General features: G+C 39.9%; 1 protein-coding gene across 5 annotated transcripts in view; it reads left to right on the forward strand.

The window, feature by feature from the left end:
• Window positions 1-23,623, forward strand: part of CNOT10 (CCR4-NOT transcription complex subunit 10) — a 77,637-nt gene that overhangs the window by 13,106 nt on the left and 40,908 nt on the right. For all 5 annotated transcript variants that reach the window (XM_028107143.2, XM_028107139.2, XM_028107141.2 and 2 more), the window contains exons 2-7: window positions 6,993-7,087; window positions 8,397-8,558; window positions 13,228-13,378; window positions 16,779-16,921; window positions 21,706-21,792; window positions 22,448-22,531. In XM_028107143.2, the coding sequence (XP_027962944.1) occupies window positions 6,993-7,087; window positions 8,397-8,558; window positions 13,228-13,378; window positions 16,779-16,921; window positions 21,706-21,792; window positions 22,448-22,531 (722 nt within the window). The remainder of the gene's footprint in view (window positions 1-6,992; window positions 7,088-8,396; window positions 8,559-13,227; window positions 13,379-16,778; window positions 16,922-21,705; window positions 21,793-22,447; window positions 22,532-23,623) is intronic.

The following is a 23,623-nucleotide window of genomic DNA, read 5'->3' on the forward strand; positions in this document are numbered from 1 at the left end:
AAGTGCTGGAACCTTGTCTGTGTGATTCACATTTACATCCCAAGCACTTAGAACAATGCTTGACCCATAGTAGTCTCTCAGCTATTTATTAATTGAATGCATGGCTTGAATTTATCACATATAAGCCGAACTATCACAGTTAAAAAAATAACTCCCAGGCAAGTGTTCCGTGTTCACCATGGCCAAAGTTAAAGAGTGAACAATGTCTTCTGAGAAACTTGGGCTGATGGTAATGGTAGTGGTTGTAGGAATTATTGAGTAGTAAATTTGGGGGACAAGATGATCTGCCATTTCCCCCCATGTGGAGATTTGTCTTCCACTGATACCTTAGTTAGATATGTGTTGCGTTGTGAACAAATATAGATGTTTCTTTATAGAAGCTTGTTTGGGTGGACTGAATTTCTGAGTTGGAGGGTACCCTAAAAGCCATCCAATATAGATGCTCATTTTAGTAAATAGGGAAGCTGACATTTGCCCCAGTTCCATTTCTGTATCTGTTTAATTTCAAAAGTGGCACTAGAGTTTTGGTCATCGTATTTTATTTCCAGGTATTGTCTCCACCTCATTGTACTACCTGGTCCTGTCTGTATGTTGAAAGTAATAAAGTCTGTACTACCATGCCACATATGGGGACTTTGCCAGATACATTTCAATCACTTCACATATATTCTTAACAAAGCCTCCCAGTAACTCTAAAAAATGTTTTCTTATCCCCATTTTGCACCTGGGTTCAAGCTTTGGAGGTCTTTGGATTCAAGGCTGAAGCAACAATTCTATCTGGAAAAAAAAATCTCCTATATAAGAAATTCAAATATTGGGGTGCCTGGGTGGCTCAGTCGTTAAGCGTCTGCCTTTGGCTCAGGTCACAATCCCAGGGTCCTGGAATTGAGCCCCACATCGGGCTCTCTGCTCGGCGGGAAGCCTGCTTCTCTCTCTCCCACTCCCCCTGCTTTTGTTCCCGCTCTTGCTGTGTCTGTCTCTGTCAAATAAAATCTTTAAAAAAAAAAATTCAAATATCACAAGATTTTGATAGTTTAAAGAATTCTTTATTCTGAGTCATAAACAGTGGCATCACCCTCACATGTCTATGTTTGCAGCCCATTGCATCATACTCGTGCAATGGTCATATTTCTTTTTATTGGTATTCCATTAATGATGCCTGGAGCTTTTGTTGGTGAGTAAAACTAAAAAACCAGAATGTTCTTTGGGAGATATTGAAACATAAAAGACACCTTTTTAAAAGAAAAGGTAGATTTTTAAAGCAATTTAAAGTATTAACATTAAAAATGATTAATATTTGGGGTACCTGGGTGGCTCAGTTGATTAAGCATCTGCCTTTGGCTCAGGTCTTGATCCCAGGGTCCTGGGATTGAGCCCTGCATTGGGCTCTCTGCTCGGCGGGGAGTGTGCTTCTCCCTCTCCCTCTGCCGTGATCTCTCTCTGTCAATTAATAAATTAAAAAAACTTTTAAAATGATTAATATTCAAAAAAATAAAAATGACTAATATTTATATCACTGACATAATACTCTTGCCATAAATGTTAGACTATATGCATGAGGAAACAATCAGATAAACCCAGAATTTGGAACATTCTACAAGGCAACTAGCTTTGGCTCTTTTTTTTTAAATTTTTTTAAATTTTTTAATTTTTTTTTGAAATATATATTTCTTTTTTTTTAAGATTTTATTTATTCATGAGAGACGGGGAGAGAGAGAGAGAGAAGAAGCAGAGGGAGAAGCAGGCTCCCAAGGAGCAGGGAGCCCGATGCGGGACTCGATCCCAGGACCCTGGGATCATGACCTGAGCCGAAGGCAGACGCTTAACCATCTGAGCCACCCAGGCGCCCTCTTTTTTTTTTTTATAATTTATTAGAGAGAGAGCATAAGCAGGGTGAGGGGCAGAGGAAGAAGCAGAATCCTCGCTGAGCAGGGAGCCTGATGCGGGGCTCGATCCCAGCACCCCAGCTGGGATCATGACCTGAGCCGAAGGCAGATAGATGTTCAACCGACTGAGCCACCCAGGTGCCCCAAGTCAATAATTATTTGATTTTATTTTTTAAAGATTTTATTTATTTGAGAGAGAGAGAGAGAATGAGAGATAGCACGAGAGGGAAGAGGGTCAGAGAGAGAAGCAGACTCCCCGCTGAGCAGGGAGCCCGATGTGGGACTCGATCCCGGGACTCCAGGATCATGACCAGAGCCGAAGGCAGTCGCTCAACCAACTGAGCCACCCAGGCTCCCTCAATAATTATTTTAAAGAGTCTAAGCTAGGGGCGCCTGGGAGGCTCAATCAATTGGTTGAGCGTCTGCCTTCGGCTCAGGTCATGATCCCGGGGTCCTGGGATCAGCCCCGCATTGTGCTCCCTGCTCAGTGGGGAACCTGCTTCCTCTGCTTCTCCCTCTGCCTGCTGCTCCCCCTGCTTGTACTCTCTCTGTCTCAAATAAATAATAAATAAAATCTTTAGGGAAAAAACAGTGGCTTGATAAGCAAAAAATGGTAAGGCAGTGTTCTGGACTAAAATAAACAAAAGCTATTTAACTGAGGAAATGTGTGAGCCTTGATTGGTCCTTGGATTGGGAAGGAAAAATAAAGTTATAAGACATGTCTTAGAACTGGGGCGCTTGGGTGGCTCAGTCGTTGAGCATCTGCCTTCGGCTCAGGTCATTATCCCAGGGTCCTGGGATCAAGCCCCGCATCGGGCTCCCTGCTCAGCGGAGAGCCTGCTTCTCCCTCTCCCACTCCCCCTGCTTGTGTTCCCTCTCTCATTGTGTCTGTCTTTGTCAAAATAAATAAATAAAATCTTAAAAAAAAAAAAAAGACATGTCTTAGAACCATCATGGAAATTTGAATGAAATTAGTGGACTATTTGTTAGATGATACTATTGAATTATTATTACCTTTCTTAGTGTGATTATTTTATTTTGGTTATGTAGGAGAATGTTTTAAATCATAGAGACATGCTGAAGTAGGGGAGTTAAATGTCATATTACTTTCAAATGATTCAATGAAAGAAATACGTGAATAATGAGAAAGCAAATGTGGCAAAATGTTAAAAATTATGAATCTCCATTTATATAACTAATGTTCTCGAAATGACAGTTGTTGAAACGGAGAGCAACCTATCAGTGGTTGCCAGGGGTAGGGAGGCAGAGAGGAAGTGAGTGTGGCTATGAAGTATAATTGGAAGTATACTAGGGGCGCCTGAGTGGCTCAGTCAGTTAAGCGTCTGCCTTCGGCTCAGGTCATGATCCCGGGGTCCTGGGATCGAGCTCCACGTCGGACTCCCTGCTCAGTAAGAAGCCTGCTTCTGCCCCTCCCCCTGCTTGTGGTCTCTCCCTCCCTCTCTCTCTGTCACATAAATAAAATCTTTAAAAAAAAAATAGGATACTTCTGTTGATGAAAATTTGTGTTTCTTGGCCATAACATTGTTAGCATCCTGGTTGTGATACCCTAGTATGGTTTTGCAGGATGTTACTATTGGGGGAAACTGGGTAAAGGATACAAAGAATCTCTCAATTTTTTTTTAAGACTTATTTATTTTAGAGAGAAAAAGAATGCACGTTCATGTGCAGGGGGAGGGGCAGAGGGAGAGAAGCAGACTTCCCCACTAAGCACGGGGCCAGACCGGCGTGGGGCTCAATCTCACAACCCCTGAGATCATGACCTGAGCCAAAATCAAGAGTGGGATGCTCAACTGACTGAGCCACCCAGGTGCCCCTCAATATTATTTTAGAGCTGCATATGAATTAGCAAGTATCTTAGAATAAAAAGCTTAATGTAAAAAACTGAATCTAGGTGAAGACAGTATGGGTGTTCATTGTATTTCTTTTTTATTTTTTTTAAGATTTATTTATTTGAGAGAAAGAACATGAGCAGGAGGGGCAGAGGGAGAGAGAGAGAAAGAACTTTAAGCAGACTCTACATATAGTGCGGTGCCTGATGGGCTCAGTCTCATGACCCTGAGATCACATTCTGAGCCAAAACCAAGAGTTGGATGCTCAACCGACTGCCCCACCAGGTGCTCCTGGGTGTTCATTTTCATTGTATATTCTTTCAGCTTTTCTGTGGGTATGAAAATTTTCAAAATTGAAAGTTGGGGGAGGAAGTTGGAGGAAAAAAAGATCCAAAAAAATCAAAAGAAAGCTAGCTTGCTTGCTTGCTTTCAAGATTTTATTTATTTGTCAGAGAGAGAGAGCACAAGCAGGGGGAGTGGCAGGCAGAGCAGGGCAGAAGAAGCACACTTCCTGCTGAGCAAGGAGCCTGATGAGGGACTCAATCCTAGGGTCCTGGGATCATGACCTGAGCCGAAGGCAGCTGCTTAACCGACTGAGCCATCGAGGAGTCCCAAAAGAAAGTTTTCTCAGTGGGAAATATTGGTAAATTGTAGAGGACTGTTTCTAAAGACTGATCTTGATTAAGTACAACTTGTATTTTGAGTTTAGTACCCCAGGAAAAAGCAAGAAATGTCATGATTAATTTGAGATTAAATGAAACTAAAATAATCCATAGCATTATAGCTGGCTATACCTTCTCAGGGTGCCTTCCTCCCCTCCCTGCATTCCTATTCCCGAAGTCTTTATAATGATGATGATGGCGGCATTGAATAAATGTGAAAAGGGCTGAAAGATTTAAAGGATTTAACATTTTTTACGGTCCCTTGATACACTAGATGCTACATTTTTATGAGCTCTGTAGATGTGGTTACCTTTTATTCTTACTAACTTTTATAACTTTATTGTCTCCTTTCCTTTAAATAAATAATTAAAAGCTCAGGTATGTTTCTTAGTGTTGACTGGAAACTATGTTTTGTGGCTTCTGCTATGTAATTTTACCGAGGAAACTTAAAAGTTTGTGAAAACTGGATAAGCATGATGTTGTCTCCAGAGTGTGATATTATGGTTTAGGTTCCTGTCAGTTATCTGACATCAAGGCCCCAAATCCCAAGGATAAGAAAGATTTCTGCCAGCCCCTCTCCCAAAAAATCATCTACCACAGTATATAAATGAGGCTTAGTCCAGAAAGATCTCTTGTGAACAAGAAGAGATGGTATCATTTGACTGCAATTGTGCTCACAAATGTTGGGATCAATGATGCTTCTTCTTTCATGAAAGAAAAAATATTATTTTGGGATGCCTGGGTGGCTCAGTCGGTTGAGCGTCTGTCTTTGACTCAGGGTCCTGGGATTGAGTCCCCTCATGGGGTTCCTTGCCCAGCGGGAAGCCTGCTTCTCCCTTTGTCTGCTGCTCCCCCTGCTTGTGCATGTGCGCTCGCTTGCTCGCTTTCTGGCAAATACAATTTTTTTTAAAAGATTTTATTTATTTATTTGACAGAGAGAGACACAGCGAGAGAGGGAACATAAGCAGGGGGAGTGGGAGAGGGAGAAGCAGGCTTTCCGCCGAGTGGAGAGCCTGATGCAGGCTCGATCCCAGGACCCTGGGATCATGACCTGAGCTGAAGGCAGATGCTTAACAACTGAGCCACCTAGGCGCCCCTGCATACACAATTTTTTAAAAAGATTTATTTATTTATTTTGAGAGAAGGGAGAGACTCTCCTGCAGACTCCCCCCTGAATCCAGAGCCGGATGAAGGGTTCAGTCTCACCACCCAGCGTTCATGACCTGAGTCAAAACCCAAGAGTGAGACACTCAACTGACTGAGCCACCCAGGCACCCCAGAAAAAGTATTTTTTTTTTTTGAAGCATTTGTCAGGACAGTTAAAAGTGTTGAACTTGAGTAGTTTTAGACTTTATTTAGCAGAGATTTTTGTTTACTTTGGAATTTGGTTTTTAAATAAAAAATATCGGGGCACCTGGGTGGCTCAGGCGTTAAGCGTCTGCCTTCGGCTCAGGTCATGATCCCAGGGTCCTGGGATTGAGCCCCACATCTGGCTCCATGCTCCACGGGAAGCCTGTTTCTTCCTCTCTCACTTCCCCTGCTTGTGTTCCCTCTCTCTCTGTGTCTCTCTCTGTCAAATAAATCTTTTAAAAAAAATCTAATTTTGAAATACTGAGTTGTGGGGCAGGAATCATTAATCTTAAAAGGTATAATCATGTTAAGGAAGCTTTTTAAATGTGTTAATCCTGGCTTTTGGATTTCTAAGCCTATGAAAGTATTCTTGGCCTGGAAATTTTTTGTTTTGTTTAAAGATTTTATTTATTTGGCAAGGAGAGACACAGTGAGAGAGGGAACACAAGCAGGGGGAGTGGGAGTGGGAGAAGCAGGCTTCCCGTTGAGCAGGGAGCCCGATGGAGGGCTCCATCCCAGGATCCTGAGATCATGACCTGAGCTGAAGGCAGATGCTTAACGATTGAGCCACCCAGGTGCCCCTTGGCCTGGAAATTAAGTATGAGTTCTTATCAAAGTAGTTTTCTTTTTTTTTTTAAGATTTTATTTGAGAGAGAGAGAAAACACAAAAGGGGGGTAGCGTCAGAGGGAGAAGCAGACTCCCCACTGAGCAGGGAGCCCAATGTGGGACTCGATCCCGGGATTCTGGGATTATGACCTGAGCCAAAGGCAGCCACCCAACCAACTGAGCCACCCAGGCGCCCTCAGAGTAGTTTTCTAATTGTTAAATGTTACTATATTCCAACTGGGTTATAAACTTTTTGAAGGTATTATATATATATTTATAATCTCCTTTTGTCTCCAGAGTCTGGCATAATTTCTTGAATATGTAGGACTTTGATATATTGCTGGGGGGCAGATCTCATGTTTTTAAGTGAACACAACATTCTCAGCCCAGGATGGACAGAGCTGTAATCTTTACATAAGTGATGGTGGGTTTTCATTGTGCTTGACCATGGCTAAGGGAAACATTTCTTTAAGTTTTTGGTGGAGTGGCTTCTAACTCACTTATAACACTAATATGCCATTGTTGTTGAGAAAGCCCTAACTGTGGCACCTTCATTAGGAAGAAGACAGAAGAAAACTAGGGCACGTTCACTGTACAACTTTATTTCTAAACAACCGTAAAACTTTTGTGCTTGCAGATCAGGGAGCAGAGAAGCATGAAGGGACAAGTCAGTCCTCTGGGATTACTGATCAAGAGAAGGAGTTGTCCACCAGCGCTTTCCAAGCTTTCACGGTAAGCAGTGGTTTTTTTCTTTTGTCTCCCATTTTTAGAATCTGTCTAATACGAATCTTTCCACAATGAATTTTTAAACTTACAATTTTTGTTCTGTAATAATTCAAGAATTAAGTTTAGTGAGTAGGTTTAGTTTTAATATTTAAAAAAATTAGAGTTTAAATATGGTGAAAGGAATGGGAGTAATTTGAGCCATTACCAAGTTTTTGTGTTTTCATAAACATGTTTTAACTCTTACAGTGTTGTTTTTAAGTCTTTAGAACTTAGGGTCGCTTGGTTGGTTCAGCATGTGCCTTTGGCTTAGGTCATGATCCCAGGGTCCTGGGATCGAGCCCCACATTATGTTCCCTGCTTGGCAGGAAGCCTGCTTCTCCCTCTCCCACTCCCCCTGCTTGTGTTCCCTCTCTCGCTGTGTCTCTCTCTGTCAAGTAAATAAATAAAATCTTAAAAAAAAAAAGTCTTTAAAACTTAGATTTGTAAATATGTGGGTCACTCTTCAATTCACTGCTTTATTCAATTCTTTTTCTTGAATATGCTTTAAAATGGAATTCCAAAGGTTTCTTGTCAAAACTTTAACTTCTTTGACATTAAACAATATGAAAAGAAACCTTGTTTGATTGTCAAGTTACATGTAAGCAGAAGAATTTGATACTTGGATATTCCAAGTGTATTTACTGGAAATTAAAAATTAGAATAATTAATCATATTACCTTTCTTGGCCAGTCTCAGCTACTATGTCCTACTAGCAATAGACAACTATATACATATATATTTGTGTGTATATAGCATGTTGTTTTATACATATATAGAGATGTATGGTATACCTATGTGTCTATGTATGTGTCTTATACAAGTATTGGTGTTAGAGTTTGAGTCTTAGGAAATATCTACAATTTTTTTCCGGCTTTATTGAGATATAATTGACATATCCCAGTTTCTTAATTGATATGAATATTGCTTCATCTAGTCACTTTAATTAGTATATTTAGGGGAATTGTAGGTCCTTTTATTTTTCTTTCCTTTTTTGTTGTAGGTCTTTTTAAAATTTTTTTTTTTTAAGTCTTTATTTGTCAGCTAGAGAGAGAGCACAAGCAGGGGGAGCGGCAGGCAGAGGGAGAAGCAGGGGAGCCTGATGTGGGGCTCAATCCCAGCACCCTGGGATCATGACCTGAGCCAAAAGCAAACACTTAACCGACTGAGCCACCCAGGCACCCCTTTAAAGAGTTTTTCAATGAAGAGTGAAATATATTTGGAAATGAATGTATGGTTTTAAAGCTGATACATAATTTTGTCTGTTTTTTTGTCTTAGGCTGGAAATTATGATGCCTGTCTACAACACCTTGCTTGCCTACAAGAAGTAAACAAAGATGATTATAAAATAATTTTGAATATAGCAGTGACTGAGTTTTTTAAAAACAACCAAATGACAACAGATAGTTTGAGACAGACACTTAACCAGCTGAAGAATCAGGTGATACGCAAATGAATTTAGCTGTAAAAATACTGTGGTATTCTCTCAATTGTGCAATAGAAATACTTAAGGAAAATTAATAGGACATGTCTGGTATTGATAGCACAATTTCTAATGTATCTAAAATACTTGCATTAATTTTATAAAATTATTATTCCAGGGAATGGAAGGTATGTTGTATAATTTTATTTTCTATTGTATTTTTAAATTGAACAGAATAGATTAATATACCAAATTTGAATGAGCTTTGGAGTGTTGAGAAAAAATTAAAGTGGAAATATATGAAAAAGCTTAACCGCTGAGATTATCTTTTTTTATAACTGCAAAGATCTGATTATAATAATGTCAAATTGTTTTAGCACTTTGGATCAGGACATGATTAATTGATTCAGTAGAAGATATTCTGATTCATAAATGGTTTGGGGCTTGTCTTGGTCATTGATCATACCAGCAACATTTCTCACATCACAGAGTTAGAGCTTTGATAGTCAAAAGGGCTGATGATGAGGATGATGATAGTATCAGATAGCAGACATTTATTGCATTATGGAACAAGGCCCTGCTGAGAACCTTGTATGCAGCATGTCACTTATTCTTCCCAGTAGTCCTATGAAACAGCTACTATAATTTTTCTCATTTTACAGATGGGAAAGCTGAGGTACAGATAGCTTGTATAAATTGTCCAAAGACACAAAGCTCTTAAATGAAAAGAGCTCCGTCAACCCAGTCCTGTTTGACTTTAGGGTCTGTGCTTCTGATTACTGCTTTGTGCTGTAGAAGGTCTTAAGACCTTTTTGAGCTCCTGTCCTTGTTCATGAATACCACTATACAGTAGAATATCACCCTAATATGTGATATAGTTAGAAATAAGTGACCCCCAGGGCGCCTGGGTGGCTCAGTTGGTTAAGCGACTGCCTTCGGCTCGGGTCATGGTCCTGGAGTCCCTGGATCGAGTCCCGCATCGGGCTCCCTGCTCAGCAGGGAGACTGCTTCTCCCTCTGACCCTCCCCCCTCTCATGTGCTCACTCTCTCTCTCTCTCTCTCTCAAATAAATAAAATTTCTAAAAACAAAACAAAACAAAAAAACCACTTCAACCTTAAAAGAAAGAAATAAGTGACCCCTTCACGGTCTTCATAATTTTTTATAGGAGCAAAGCTACTTTACAGTATCACCCTAAACGTGGTATTGTTAGAAATAAGTAACCTGCTCACGCTCTTCCTAATTCTTTACAGGAGTGATTTTTCAACCCTATTATAGTTCCTCAATGAAAATGAGAATAATAGGGGTGCCTGCCTGGCTCAGTTGGTAGAGCATGCAATTTTTTTTTATTATTAACATATAATGTATTTGTTTCAGGGGTACAGGTCTGTGATTCATCAGTCTTACACAATACACAGTGCTCGCCATAGCACATACCCTCCCCAGTGTCCATCACCCAGCCCCCCAACCCCTACCCCCCTCTGCTCCAGCAACCCTCCATTTGTTTCCTGAGATTAAGAGTCTCTTATGGTTTGTGTCTCTCTCCAGTTTCATCTTGTTTCATTTTTTCCTGTCTTCCCCTATGATCCTCTGCCTTGTTTCTCAAATTCCACATATCAGTGAGATCATATGATAATTGTCATTCTCTGATTGACTTATTTCACTTAGCATAATACCCCCGAGTTCCATCCATGGAGCATGCAGTTCTTGGATCTCGGGGTCATGAGTTCAAGCCCCACCTTGGGTGTAGAGATTACTTATAAAAAAAAAAAAAAGAAAATGAGAATAATAGCCATCGTTTATTAAATGCTTATGTGATTCCAAATTCCACATTAAATGCTTTTTATGTTTTATCTCATATAATCCTCACATTCAACCCTTAAGATAGGTACTTGTTATCTCAGTTGTACAACTGGGATTTAGGGAGCCTAATAATTTTAATTTATATAGCCAGGAAGGGGAGTAGCAAGATTTGAACCAGACCGTCTGAGTTGTTGTTTTTTGTTTTTTGGTTTTTTTTAAGTAAACTCTACATGTGGGGTTTGAACTCATAACCCCAAGATCAAGAGTTACATGCTCTACAGACTGAGCTTTCCAGGCACCCCCAGACCATCTGACTTTTGAGCCTGTTTTCATAGCTACCCCAGTCTTCACAAATTTATATATCACATTTCTTTATTTCTCTAGTCTTAGTAACTGTGACTTTATCTGGAGCTCCAGAATCAAAGGAAAGATGATGTTTGTGGATATCTAGTACACATGTCCTATGACCCCATAGACTGTTTCTTCCAGGGAATATTTATTTGGTCTTTGAGCACAAGTTCATCCTTAAAACCCTTTTTTAGAGTAAGAGACTCCTGCAAACTTCCTATTAAGCCAAGAAAACTGCTTTTTGAAATCCTTTCGCTAGTCCTAATTCTTTTTTTTTTTTTTTTGCTTTTATTCTTGATAAGGCTGGCTCAATAATCCCGCTCATGCCATCCAACTCTCTTGCATTTCCTAGAAGTGTTTGTACCTGTGTCTCCTAGCTTTATCTAAATCACACTTCCATTCAGAGTCTTCTGTCCTCGGCATAGTTACATATCTTTACAACCTATTTCACCTTTATTAATGTTTTATCTCATTTAATGAGTAGTTTTTGTTCTGGCTGGGGCAATTACTAGATGTTTTTGGTAAGTCCTAGAAGATGTTGCTGTTATTTATGTCATGTTCAACCATTTTTGCTTTGTTTTGTTTTTTTTTTTTAAGAAGAAAGAATTTATTTATATTCTTCATTTGCTAGAGAGAGAGAGAGCAAGAGAGCACTCACACGCACACACCAGCAGGGGGAATGGCAAGCAGAGAGAAGCAGGCTCCCTGCTGAGCAAGGAGCCTAATGTGGGACTCGATTCCAGGGCCTTGGGATTACGACCTGAGCTGAAGGCAGATGCCTAACCGACTGAGCCGCCCAGGTGTCCCTACTTAAATAAAATCTTAAAAAAAAAAACCAAGTGTTAAAAACAAACCCATAGCAGTCCCTGCCATTTGACAGCAAACTCCCAGCGCCCAGCAGCTAGTAATTTGCTTTGTCTATTTATTTGCCTACTTTGGCTATTTTGTATAGGTGAATGTTCAACCATTTTTGAATCCAAAATTCCTTAATTTGTCCAAAACCCCCTTTTCTGGCTAAGAATTAACCCTTTCTTAGCTCATTCTCTGTTCATTATATTACTACCAAGAAGTACTATTTTTCTTAGTCACTAGAAAGACTATGACTTGGTAAGTGAAGATTATACAGAACCTGCAAACTCAACAGAGATGCAAGTGCTTGTGATCAGAGAGGACCAGTTGTTAACATTTGAACCGCCCTGTCAAGCTCACCATGTGGATGACTGAAGTCTCAGGTGTCTGATTACAAATTACTCTGTGTCATGAACCTTCTGCTTCCTTGCCATCAGCCAAACCAAGGTTAAATTCATCATGTATATCAAAGTCCCACTGCTTAATATAGGGAAGTGTCAGTCTTAGAATTAATTATTTACCATTGCTCAATAATTTGTGCCAATCTTTAGAGGCACCTGGGTGCCATAGTTGGTTGGGAGTCCGACTTTTGGTTTTGGCTCAGGTTGTGGTTTCAGGGTCATGAGATTGAGCCCCATGTAGGGCTCCAAGCTCAGTGCAGTGTCTTCTTAGGACTCTCCCTCCCTCTCTCCCTCCTCCCCATGCACTCTTCTCTCTCTCAAATCCTTAAAAAAAATAATTTATTCCAATCTTAATAGTGGCAAAGAAAAATTAGTTTTAATCCAGATAGATTTCCAGTTTTGTATGTTAAATGAAATTACAGAATGTTTGCAAAACGATTAAAGTTTGCAAGCCTATTGCTACAGTTTAGGGAGGGGATATGCAGGTAGTCATTAGCTTTAAAATGCAAAGCGATTTTTTTATCTGGTATCAGATGTAAGTGTTAGTGTTTTAGCAAAGCCATTAAAAGCCTATTTTTGTTTATTACTTTAAATAACTTAGTTATATGAACAAAACCTGAAATTAAGAGGAATATCAGAAAATATACTCCCTAGTTATAAAGCCTTGGGCAAGATAATTAATTTTTTTGTGCTGGTCTCCTATTTATAAAACGGAAATGATAATATCTATGTCCTGGAGGTATTGTGAGGATTAAATGACGTATTCTCTATAAAAGGTTTAACATAGTGGACCTGACACATAATTAAGTAGTTAGCTATTGTTTATTAATGTTTAAATTTTACTTTAGTTTTTACAAAATGAAATCAAGGTCATTTATACGTATGTGTATGTGTGTGTGTATAAAACATAGTGCATATGGGAAAGGTCTTTTGAGTTTTTCCCACTGCCAGGGAGGCTAGAAAGTAGGGAACCATCTCGGAAGCCATGTTGGCAGTTAAGACATTGATGATATCTTCACAGTGGCAAGGAAGAGACTTGCCTTGCTTTGTGCTAAGTACTACATAAAGTCCATGAAAATGTTTTACTTAATGAAATTTTATTATGAATAAAATAATTTTGAATATATGAGAATAATTAAAATCTAGAGGTCCTGTTGAAAATGTGGAAAAATTCAGAGTAAGAAATGTTGGCCTGTGTTTCTGTTTGTTCATATAGATTCTTTCACTTTTGCTCTTTATTTTCTTACTGTTGTGAGAACAACAACGATCTTTGTTGATTGTTTCATAGGTCCATTCGGCTGTTGAAGAAATGGATGGATTAGATGATGTTGAGAACAGCATGTTGTATTACAATCAGGCAGTCATTCTTTATCATCTGCGGCAGTACACAGAAGCGATAGCAGTTGGTGAAAAACTTTACCAGTTCATAGAACCTTTTGGTATGTTCTGTCAAAATTCTCCCTGTCATCAGGGGACTTGGGTGGCTCAGTGAATTAAGTGACCCTTGATCTCAGGGTTGTGAGATCGAGCCCCCCATCGGGCTATGCACTGGGTTTAGAGCCTGTTTGGGATTCTCTCTGTCCCTCTCCCTCTGCCCCTCCCCATTCTAAAAAAAAAAAAAAAATTCTCATATTTGCAGTGGCCTCTGGTACTTTTACCTAGTTAACCTAAATCAGGGAGTTGCCTATTAGTATTTAAAGAAAGAAAAAAAGCTGTGTAGGTTTTCTTAATAGCTAGAAAAGATAAAAATGACATTTTTAGATGAACCCAAGTTTTCTTTTAGCATTTCCCCCCCCACTCCTCAATGTTTTTTTTTTTTTTTTAAATCTCATCTGCTCATTTGAGAGAGAGAATGAGCAAGAGAGAGAACACGAGCAGGGGGAGCAGCAGAGGCAGAGGGAGAAGCAGGCTCTCCATTGAGCAGGGAGCCTGATATGGGGCTCGATCCCAAGACCCCAGGATCCTGACCTGAGCTGAAGGCAGACACCTAACTGACTGAGCCACCCAGGCGCCCCTGCCCACCCCTCAGTTTTTAAATATGATTGTTAGAAATGATGTTTCTGATTGGAAAGACTTAGTGATTTTTGTTTTTTCTCTGCTCTTTAAATACCGCCTAGTGTACCCAATCCATTCGTACTTGAGCAGTGTGTTAAGGAGTGTTCGGGGATGTTAAGGGACAGTGAAGTATTTTGTCCATTGCCTCACTGATGTTTTTGTGGGTAATCAAAGAATAGATAGTACAGACTATGCTAGCTTTTTTGGTATCTTAAGTTACTTATCTTACAGTTACTAGCCTTGAATAAGTATAGTAAGAAAGGTGAGGGCAGAGGAACAAAGAGGGAGCAAATAAAGCAGCAAAGGCAGACTCAGGAAATGGTTGTTAAAGAGGGCTGTTTGTTTCCAGCCCACAGGCAGTCAGATTTCAGTTGTGATTCACATTTTTGTCTTTTTCTCTATGTTACTCTCCTTTAAATTCAAAACACTGATGCCGATTCCTGATTTATAAATGCCTGATTGCTGATGTGGTCCCCACAGGACAAGAGGTGGAGTGTGATGGTTCCTCTGTGGGGCTTTGGGAAGAATGACAGGGTCCCCTTTTGCTGCCAACTGTTAACAGCTGCTTGCTGAGGATCCAGGGGGGCATTTTCAAGGTGCTCCTCTTCTGTGCTGAGGGCATGGTAGCTGGGTAGATTGGGCAGGAGAAACACCACTGGTGAAGATGGGGTAAATTGTGACCTTTCTTTATAAAGCTGGAAACCAGAATTATACTTCTAGGATGACACAGATGTGTTTTTCTATGAAGCGGGGAGGGTTGTTTGTTTTTTGTTAAGTAATCTCTACACCTAAGTGGGGCTTGAACTTATCAAAAGTCACATGCTCTACCAACTGAGCCAGCCAGGTGCCCCTTTGTAAAAAGCTGGTTTTTAGAATTTCTGAAACAGTTCATGAAATCCTGTTAATCCATACTGTGGCTGAGTATGGAATATAACAACCAACTAGGTAGAATTCAAATTTTTTTTCTTCTTTGAAAATTATTATTGTTCTTTTAATTTATAAGTAATCTCTACACCCAACATGGGGTTCAAACTTAGAACCCCAAGATCAGGAGTCACATGCTCTTCCAACTGAGCCAGCCAGGCACCCCCATTATTGTTATTTTTAAAAAACGTTACTATTTGAGGGATGCCTGGGTAGCTCAGTTGACTGAATGTCCAACCCTTGGTTTCAGCTCAGGTCATGATCTCAGGGTCCTGCAATTTAGCCCTGCGTCAGACTCCATGCTCACTAGGGAGTCTGCTTGTGGATTCTCTTCCCTTCCTCTCCCTCTGCCCTGTTGTCCCAGCTTGTGCACACTTGCCCTCACTCTCTCTAAAATAAATAAATCTTTAGAAAAAAATAAAAATATCACTACTAGGTTCTTCTGCAACGTGTATTTATTGAGCATATACTGTGGACCAAAACTGTCCTGGGAAAGGGCGCCTGGGTGGCTCAGTCGTTAGGTGGCTGCCTTCGGCTCAGGCCATGGTCCCGGGGTCCTGGGATCGAGTCCCACATCAGGGTCCCTGTTCGGCGGGAAGCCTGCTTCTCCTCTCACTCCTGCTTGTGTTCCTGCTCTTGCTCTCTCTCTCTCTGTCAAATAAATAAATAAATCTTTAAAAAAAAATGTTCTGGGATGTGAAGATAATGCAGTGAATGAAATAAAGTCTTTACCCTCATTATGCTTATATTCTAATGGGAGAGAGAACAACACAATAAATATATATTTTGTGAGGTAGCTGAATGCCATGAAGAAAAGCTAAAATTGGGTAAGAGGATAGAGATGGATTGGGAACCTTATTTTTAGATAAGGCAGTCAAGGAAGGCCTGGGATAAGACAGTATTTGAAGAGAGACCTGAGTGAATTTAAGAGGTGAGCCACATGGCTCTTGAGGAGGAAGGCATTCCAGCCAGAGATGATAGTATATGTGAAGAACCTGTAGTGAGCTTGAGTTTAGTGAGAGGAACAGCAGAAGTCGTTGTGACAGGAACTAGGTGGGGGAAACAGAAGCAAATGAAGTTGTAAGTAGTAAGGGGCAGAATAGGTGAAGTCCTGTGGCCTAGGTGAGGACTTAACTGTTTTAAGAGTGGTGGGTGACCTTTGCGCATCAACCACCTTGATTTTAGCTTTAAATGGAATCCACTCTGGCTGCTGTGTAAAAGCAAGAATGGAATCAGGAAGACTTGTTAGGAGGCTCTCTTAAGGGCTTTTGAAATTTCTGTTCTTGATTTTAGCATTCTTTTTTAGACCTTATTTTTCCTTTTTTCTTCTGAAAGGAAAAGAAAACGATATACCAGGTTACCCTTCCTTTCTTTTTGGGCTCTTCTTCCTTTGAAGTCCTTCTTAGAGTTGGAAGGAACCTCAAAAGATCACCTGGCTCACCCCCCTGCCTTCAGGCAGGTGAAGTATTCTCCCCATTTTACAGGTTGGCCAGCTGAGGTCTAAAAATTAGCTCAGTGATGTGTAGAGGCCACATATCTAGTAAGTAGCTAAGCGAGTACTGGAATTGAGGTTTCCTTCTTCCTAAAGTAATATTCCTCATTTCATGTGTTGGTGTTTGGTGGATATTTTGTCAAAGGAGGATCTGTCACTAGGAACCCTGCAATGAGAGGCGTTGAGATGCAGAAGAGAATAGCATTGTTGGTATTGCACGTTGTTCCATTCATGGCTCTAGGTGATGAACAGTCATTTAAATAATAAGACTGAGTCTTTGCTCTTTAGAACTTTTTGGGGAGGAGTGGTCTGAAATGTTCGCTTCACTTTGGATTATAACTTTTCTTTTCCTGTTTTTTTTCCCCCAGAAGAAAAATTTGCCCAAGCAGTGTGTTTTTTGCTTGTAGACCTATATATATTAACCTATCAAGCTGAGAAAGCTTTGCATCTTCTTGCTGTCCTAGAAAAAATGATTTCACAAGGCAACAATAACAAAAATGGGAAGAATGAGGTAAGTGTTCTGAGGTGATCAGATTAAAATTTGTGGTTAATATTTGGAGTTATTAAATATTTTAACAGCTTTATTGAAATATAATTCACTGTACAGAATGGTCGCTATTGTTAATCATACCATAGTATTACATACTTGAAGATGGCTAAGAGAGTAGATCTTTGAAGTCCTCAGCACAAGAATAAAAACCTTTTGTAATTATGTATAGTGATAGATGTTTTTTTTTTTTTTAAAGATTTTATTTATTTATTCATGAGAGACACAGAGAGAGAGAGCAAGAGAGAGGCAGAGGGAGAAGCAGTCTCCCAAGGAGCAGGGAGCCCGATGCGGGACTCGATCCGAGGACTCTGGGATCATAACCTGAGCCAAAGGCAGACGCTTAACCATCTGAGCCACCCAGGCACCCATTTTTTTTTTTTTTTTTTTAAGATTTTATTTATTGGGCGCCTGGGTGGCTCAGTCGTTAAGCGTCTGCCTTCGGCTCAGGTCATGATCCCAGGGTCCTGGGATCGAGTCCCACATCGGGCTCCCTGCTCAGCGGGAAGCCTGCTTCTCCCTCTCCCACTCCCCCTGCTTGTGTTCCTGCTCTCGCTGTCTCTCTCTGTCCAATAAATAAATAAAATCTTTAAAAAAAAAAAAGATTTTATTTATTTATTCATGAGAGACAGAGAGAGAGAGAGGCAGAGGGAGAAGCAGGCTCCCCAGGAGTAGGGAGCCTTATGTGGGACTCGATCCCAGGACCCTGGGATTATGACCTGAGCCGAAGGCAGACGCTTAACCATCTGAGCCACCCAGGTGCCCTAGTGATAGATGTTTTAACTAGACTTATTTCATAGTATTTACAAATACTATTATGTTGTATACCTAATAGTGTTTATGTCAGTTATACTTCAATTTAAGAATTCTTGTAATAAAAACCAGAAGAATTATGCCTACCCTCAGGCGGCCCACAGGCTAGGTAGGGAGAGACAGATGAGTTAAAATTTTGATTAATGGGGGCAACTGACTGTTGCTCTACCAACTCAGTTGGTAGAGCATGTGACTCTTAATGTCAGGGTCGTGAGTTCGAGCCCCACGTTGGGCATGGAGCCTACTTATTTAAGAAACTAATTTGATCAGTGACCTAAAAAAGCAAATATAATTCACATCTACAAAATTTAACATTTTAAGGTGTACAATTCAGTGGCTTTTAGTATACTCACAGTTGTAGAACTGTCATCACTATCTAAATTCCAGAACATTTCATCACCCCAAAAAGAAACCCTGTACCTGTTAGCACTTTTTCCCCTTCCCTCAACCCCTGGCAGCCACTAATCTACTTTCTATCTTTATGAATTTGACTATGCTAGACATTTTATATAAATGGAATCATACAGTATGTGGCCTTTTGTGATTGGTTTCTTTCACTTGGCATAATACCTTCAAAGTTTACCAGGTTGTAACATGTACTTCATTCCCTTTTCATGTATTTCATTCCTTTTTATGGCCATATAATCCTCCACTATATGCTTTTGACACATTTTTTTTTATCCATCAGTTGATGGTCATTTGGGTTGTTTTCCACATTTGACTAATATAAATGATGCTGCTGTAAACATTTGTGTACATATTTTTGTGGAGGCATATATGTTTTCATTTTTTGGGTATATGTTTACGAGTGGAATTGCTGGATCATACGGCAGTTCTATGTTTAATCTTAGGAGGAACTACCAGCCTGTTTTCCAGAGTAGCTACACTATTTTACATTCCTACCAGCCTTTCATGAAGATCCCAGGTTCTCCACATTCTTGTCAACCTTGTTATCTTTTTTTTAAAGATTTTATTTATTTATTTGACAGAGAGATACAGCGAGGGAACACAAGCAGGGAGAGAGGGAGAGGTAGAAGCAGGCCTCCCGCAGAGCAGGTAGCCTGATGCGGGGCTCGGTCCCAGGACCCTGGGACCATGACCCGAGCCAAAGGCAGACGCCCAATGACTGAGCCACCCAGGTGCCCCCTTTTTTTTACACTGTAACTGTCCTAATGGGTGTAAAGTGGTATCTCATAGTGGTCTTAATTTCTGTGCTTACTAAGGGTGTGTGTTTGCATCTTTTCCTGTGTGAAATGTTTTATAGAATGTAAAGATTAGAATTAAGACAATAGAAATCCATAACCTGGATAAACAGGGCAGCTTTTTTTTTTTTTTAAAGATTTTATTTTTTTTATTTATTTGACAGAGGGACAGCAGGAGAGGGAACACAAGCAGGGGGAGTGGGAGAGGGAGAAGCAGGCTTACTGCAGAGCAGGGAGCCTGATGTGGAGCTCCATTCCAGGACCCTGGGATCATGACCTGAGCCAAAGGCAGACGCTTAATGACTGAGCCACCCAGGCACCCAGGGCAGTTTTCACTAGAGAAAATTTCATCATTTAAGTTCTTCAGAAAGAGTGCATATTTATGACATATTCTGGGATAAGAGACTTGTACATTAAGAATACTTCTTAGATCTCATGGTTGTTGTTTTTTTTTTTTTTTTTAAAGATTTTATTTATTTATTTATTTGAGAGAGAGAAACAGCATGAGAGGGGAGAGGGTCAGAGGGAGAAGCAGGCTCCCCACTGAGCCGGGAGCCCGATGCAGGACTTGATCCCAGGACTCCTGGATCATGACCTGAGCTGAAGGCAGTCGCCCAACCAACTGAGCCACCCAGGTGCCCTCATGGGTTTTCTACTTTTAAGATTTTATTTGTATTTTTAGTTATTTATATTTGTGAAGATTTTATTTGAGAGAGCACACACACATGCGTGAGTGGTGGGGTGGGGCAGAGGGAGAGGGAGAAGCAGGTTCCCTGCCCAGCAGGGAGCCCAACATGGGGTTCGTTCCCAGAACCCCAAGATCATGACATGAGCCGAAGGCAGACGCTTAACTGACTGAGCCACCCAGATGCCCCAAGATTTTATTTTTAACTAATTTCTACACCCAACATGGGACTCAAACCCACAACCGTGAGTTCAAGAGTCACAAACTCACCTGACTTAGCCAGTGGAGGTGGCCACCATGAGGTGCCCCTCTTGTTTTTTGTTTTGCTTGTTCTCTAGTTGTCAAGGGATGGTCCTTCTCTCTTCCTGTTACGGCCCTTTTGTTAAAAAAGGAGTATTTGTAGAAAACAGATTGTTAATACCTTCCTTTATACCTGTGTAAGTTCTCAAAGTTTAAAAGTAAGTATCTAGGGCACTTGGGTGGCTCAGTCATTAAGTGTCTGCCTTCGGCTGGGGTCATGATCCCAGGGTCCTGGGATTGAGCCCTGCATTGGGCTCCCTGCTCAGTGGGGAGTCTGCTCCTCCCTCTCCCACTCTTTTGGCTTGTGTTCCCTCTCTTACGGTGTCTCTCTCTGTCAAATAAAATCTTTAAAAAAAAAAATAAAAGTAAACATCTAGCATTACTTTCTACAATTTAACAGGTGTAGATAGAAAATAATTCAGTTAAATCATCTTAGCATTATTCCTAAACACTGTGTGGTAAAATACTTTGTTTTTATATTCAGTATGTAAGAGTTGATAAAATATAATTCCGTTCAAAAGATGCTTGTGTCCTCTGCTAGATATTAAAGAATAAAAACCTTATAGTTCACACTTTGTGAGAGAGGAGAAAGATGGGCAGCATCTGTCCAGGGACTGGGAAGAAGGCGAGTAGAGATGATTTTGGAGAAGTTAGGGGCGCCTGGGTGGCTCAGTCGGTTGAATGTTCGACTCTTGATTTCGGCTCAGGTTGAGATCTTAGGGTCATGAGATCAAGCGCCATGTAGGGCTCTGTGCTCAACGTGGAGTCGGCTTGAGATTCTCACTGCCTCTCCCTCTGCTCCCCCTCCAAATAAATATTGATTTTTTGGAGAAGTTTGGATGTTTGATTTCGGCCTTGAAAGATGTAATATAATTCAACGAGTCAGAAGCAGAAGGATGGAGCAGAGTAACTGGCACGGCAGAGAAAACATCACAGAAGGTGTGAGAGTGGTATGTTGGAGGAATTTCTGGTAACCTGAAATGCATAGTACACCTGAAAAATGTAGGTATAGGAGATCAGGAGATGAGATTGGCAACTCAAATACTGGTCACATTGTGAAGGGTTTTGGATATTACTAGGAATCTAGCATATGATGTTGGCAGTATTTATACCAGAGAAAGTTTTTAAGAGGGAAATGACATGGGGGCACCTGGGTGGCTCAGTCTGTTAAGTGTCTGCCTTGGGCTCAGGTCATGATCTCGGGGTCCTGGGACTGAGCTTGACTTCAGGCTCCCTGCTCAGTGGAGAATCTGCTTCTCCCTCTCTGTCCCATACCCCCGCCTCGTTCTCTCTCTCTCTCTCTCAAATAAATAAAATAAATAAATAAATAAAATAAAATAAATAAAAATCTTTTTTTTTTAAATGTAGACATCAAAACTTTAAAAAAGGGATGCCTTGGTGGCTCAGTTAAGCATCTGCCTTTGGCTCAGGTCATGATCCCAGTGTCCTGGGATCGAGCCCCACATTGGGCTCCTTGCTCAGTGGGGAGTCTGCTTCTCCCTCTCTCACTCCTCTGCTTGTGTTCCCTCTCTCGCTGTGTCTGTCGAATAAATAAAATCTTAAAAAAAAATTTTTTTTTCCTGTTACCCACTCCAGACTATTATACCTGAATCTCTGGGGGTGAGACCTGGGATTCTGTAGTTTTAAAATGTTCTCTAGGTGATTCAGATAAGCTCACTTGTAAATCACTGATTTAATTATGGCAAAAAATTTTTAATTTTCGTTAACTTTGTTTTACCTCCTTACAGACTGGTAATAACACGAACAAAGATGGATCAAATCATAAAGCTGAAAGTGGAGCCCTAATAGAAGCTGCAAAATCAAAGATTCATCAGGTAGCATAAATTCTCAGAGAGGTTATGCATCACGTATATTTGCTAATAGTTATGAATGATGAAGAATGTGATAGATCATTGAAAGCAGTAAATAATTCAAGGCATGTATATTTGTTTGGCTTTGAAGTATTATAATTTAAAAGCATATTTATCCTTCTAATTATATTTGCTTAAAATGATAATGCAGTATCTTTTAATTACTTGATAAAAGATTGAGAGAAATGGCTTGGGAATGTATTGAATGATAAAATCATTTGTAGACTACTAAAATTCATTCTTAATTAGCCAGGTGCAGATAAAAATGATAGGAATTAGAGAATTGCTGAATCACTGTATTGTGCCCCTGAAACTAATACTGTACGTTAATTATACTGGAATTAAAATATAAATTAGTTTTTTAAAAAATAAAAGAATTGTTAGGATTTTTGCTTGGAATTTAAGTATAAATTTTCTACCATTTTGTTTTTTTAGAATGCATTCTAAGAATACAGTAAAAATAGATAATTAAGATAATTTAAAACTTAGTTTTGCAAGTAACTGGTATAACTATGTTGTAAACAGATTGGATTGAAATTTCATTTAACTAGAAAGTAAAACTACTTCAGCATGTGTAAATCCATCATAGTTCTCACATACTAGCATTTTCCTTTGATAGTATAAAGTAAGAGCTTATATCCAAATGAAGTCCCTGAAAGCATGCAAAAGGGAAATCAAGTCAGTCATGAACACAGCTGGAAATGTAAGTTTCTTCTTGATTTTCTTTTCTTTTTTTCCAGTTTGTAACTTTTATGTCCTAAAACTTTCTTGTTTGGATAGTAGGTATTTGTGAGTCTTAAATAATTTATTTTAGTCTATTATAGTATATATATACTGTTACATATAATCCTTGACATTGAGTTGTAAAGTGATGATCATACTGTGTCTGTAATTTAATACTTTTCTCACTTAAAATTATAGCAAGCATTTTCCCTTGGTGTGTAGCCCTCAAAACCACCATTTTAAATAGCTATCTAGTATTCTGGAAATGGTTTATCACAAGTCATGTAAACATTTACTGTTAGACACTTTAGAATCTTATTAGTTTATACTCAAAACATTTATTAAAGATTAACAGTTCAGCTATAGCCCAAACCTACCCTTTCCAAATGATCTTTGACTTGACAGTACCTCAATTTGAGTAATGTTGCTAGAGTATTTGAGATAAAATTACTCCTTCCTTCCACTCCCTCCACTCCACTCCTCCGCTGATACATAACGTTTAAGACTGTGGAAGGAAAAGATAGAATTGTGAACATTCTTGATGCTTTTGGGAAAACTGTTAATTTTAAGTATGAAGTCATAGGGAGAAATAGTTTGGCTTTGAAGTATTGTAGTAGTTTGTACTACAGTTTGTAGTAGGAATGGTTCAGGATAATTGACCCTAGAAATCCTAGGCAGGATCCAGATTAGTCACTGGGTCAGTACTCAAGTGATTTCTGAGGAGAACAAATTGTAGCCACAGTCTGAGGGGGTAGACTTGAGGCTAAGAGGGAAAAGCCTAACTAGCCAGCTAACCATTATCAAACCTTTTTTGAGATAAAAGACATGATCCCTGCCTTAATGGAAGCTATACTCACAGCGGAGAGAGAAACAGGAAAATAGATAATTGTAATGCAGGGTAGTAGTAATACCTAAATCAGGAGGAAGTATTGCTACCCGGAATAAGCTTTGGAAGCCCTTGTTCCTCAATGACCAGGAGGCAGAGCAGAGCATGAACAAGGACTTAGAAGAAAAGCCTATAGCTAAGCTAAAGTGAATAAATGATGAGACCAGGATGTCCTCTTGGATGGAT

Source organism: Eumetopias jubatus, unplaced genomic scaffold, assembly GCF_037043125.1.
Source record: "Eumetopias jubatus isolate StellerSeaLion01/CBP00866 unplaced genomic scaffold, mEumJub1_p1.0 scaffold_1, whole genome shotgun sequence".
Lineage (NCBI taxonomy): Eukaryota > Metazoa > Chordata > Mammalia > Carnivora > Otariidae > Eumetopias > Eumetopias jubatus.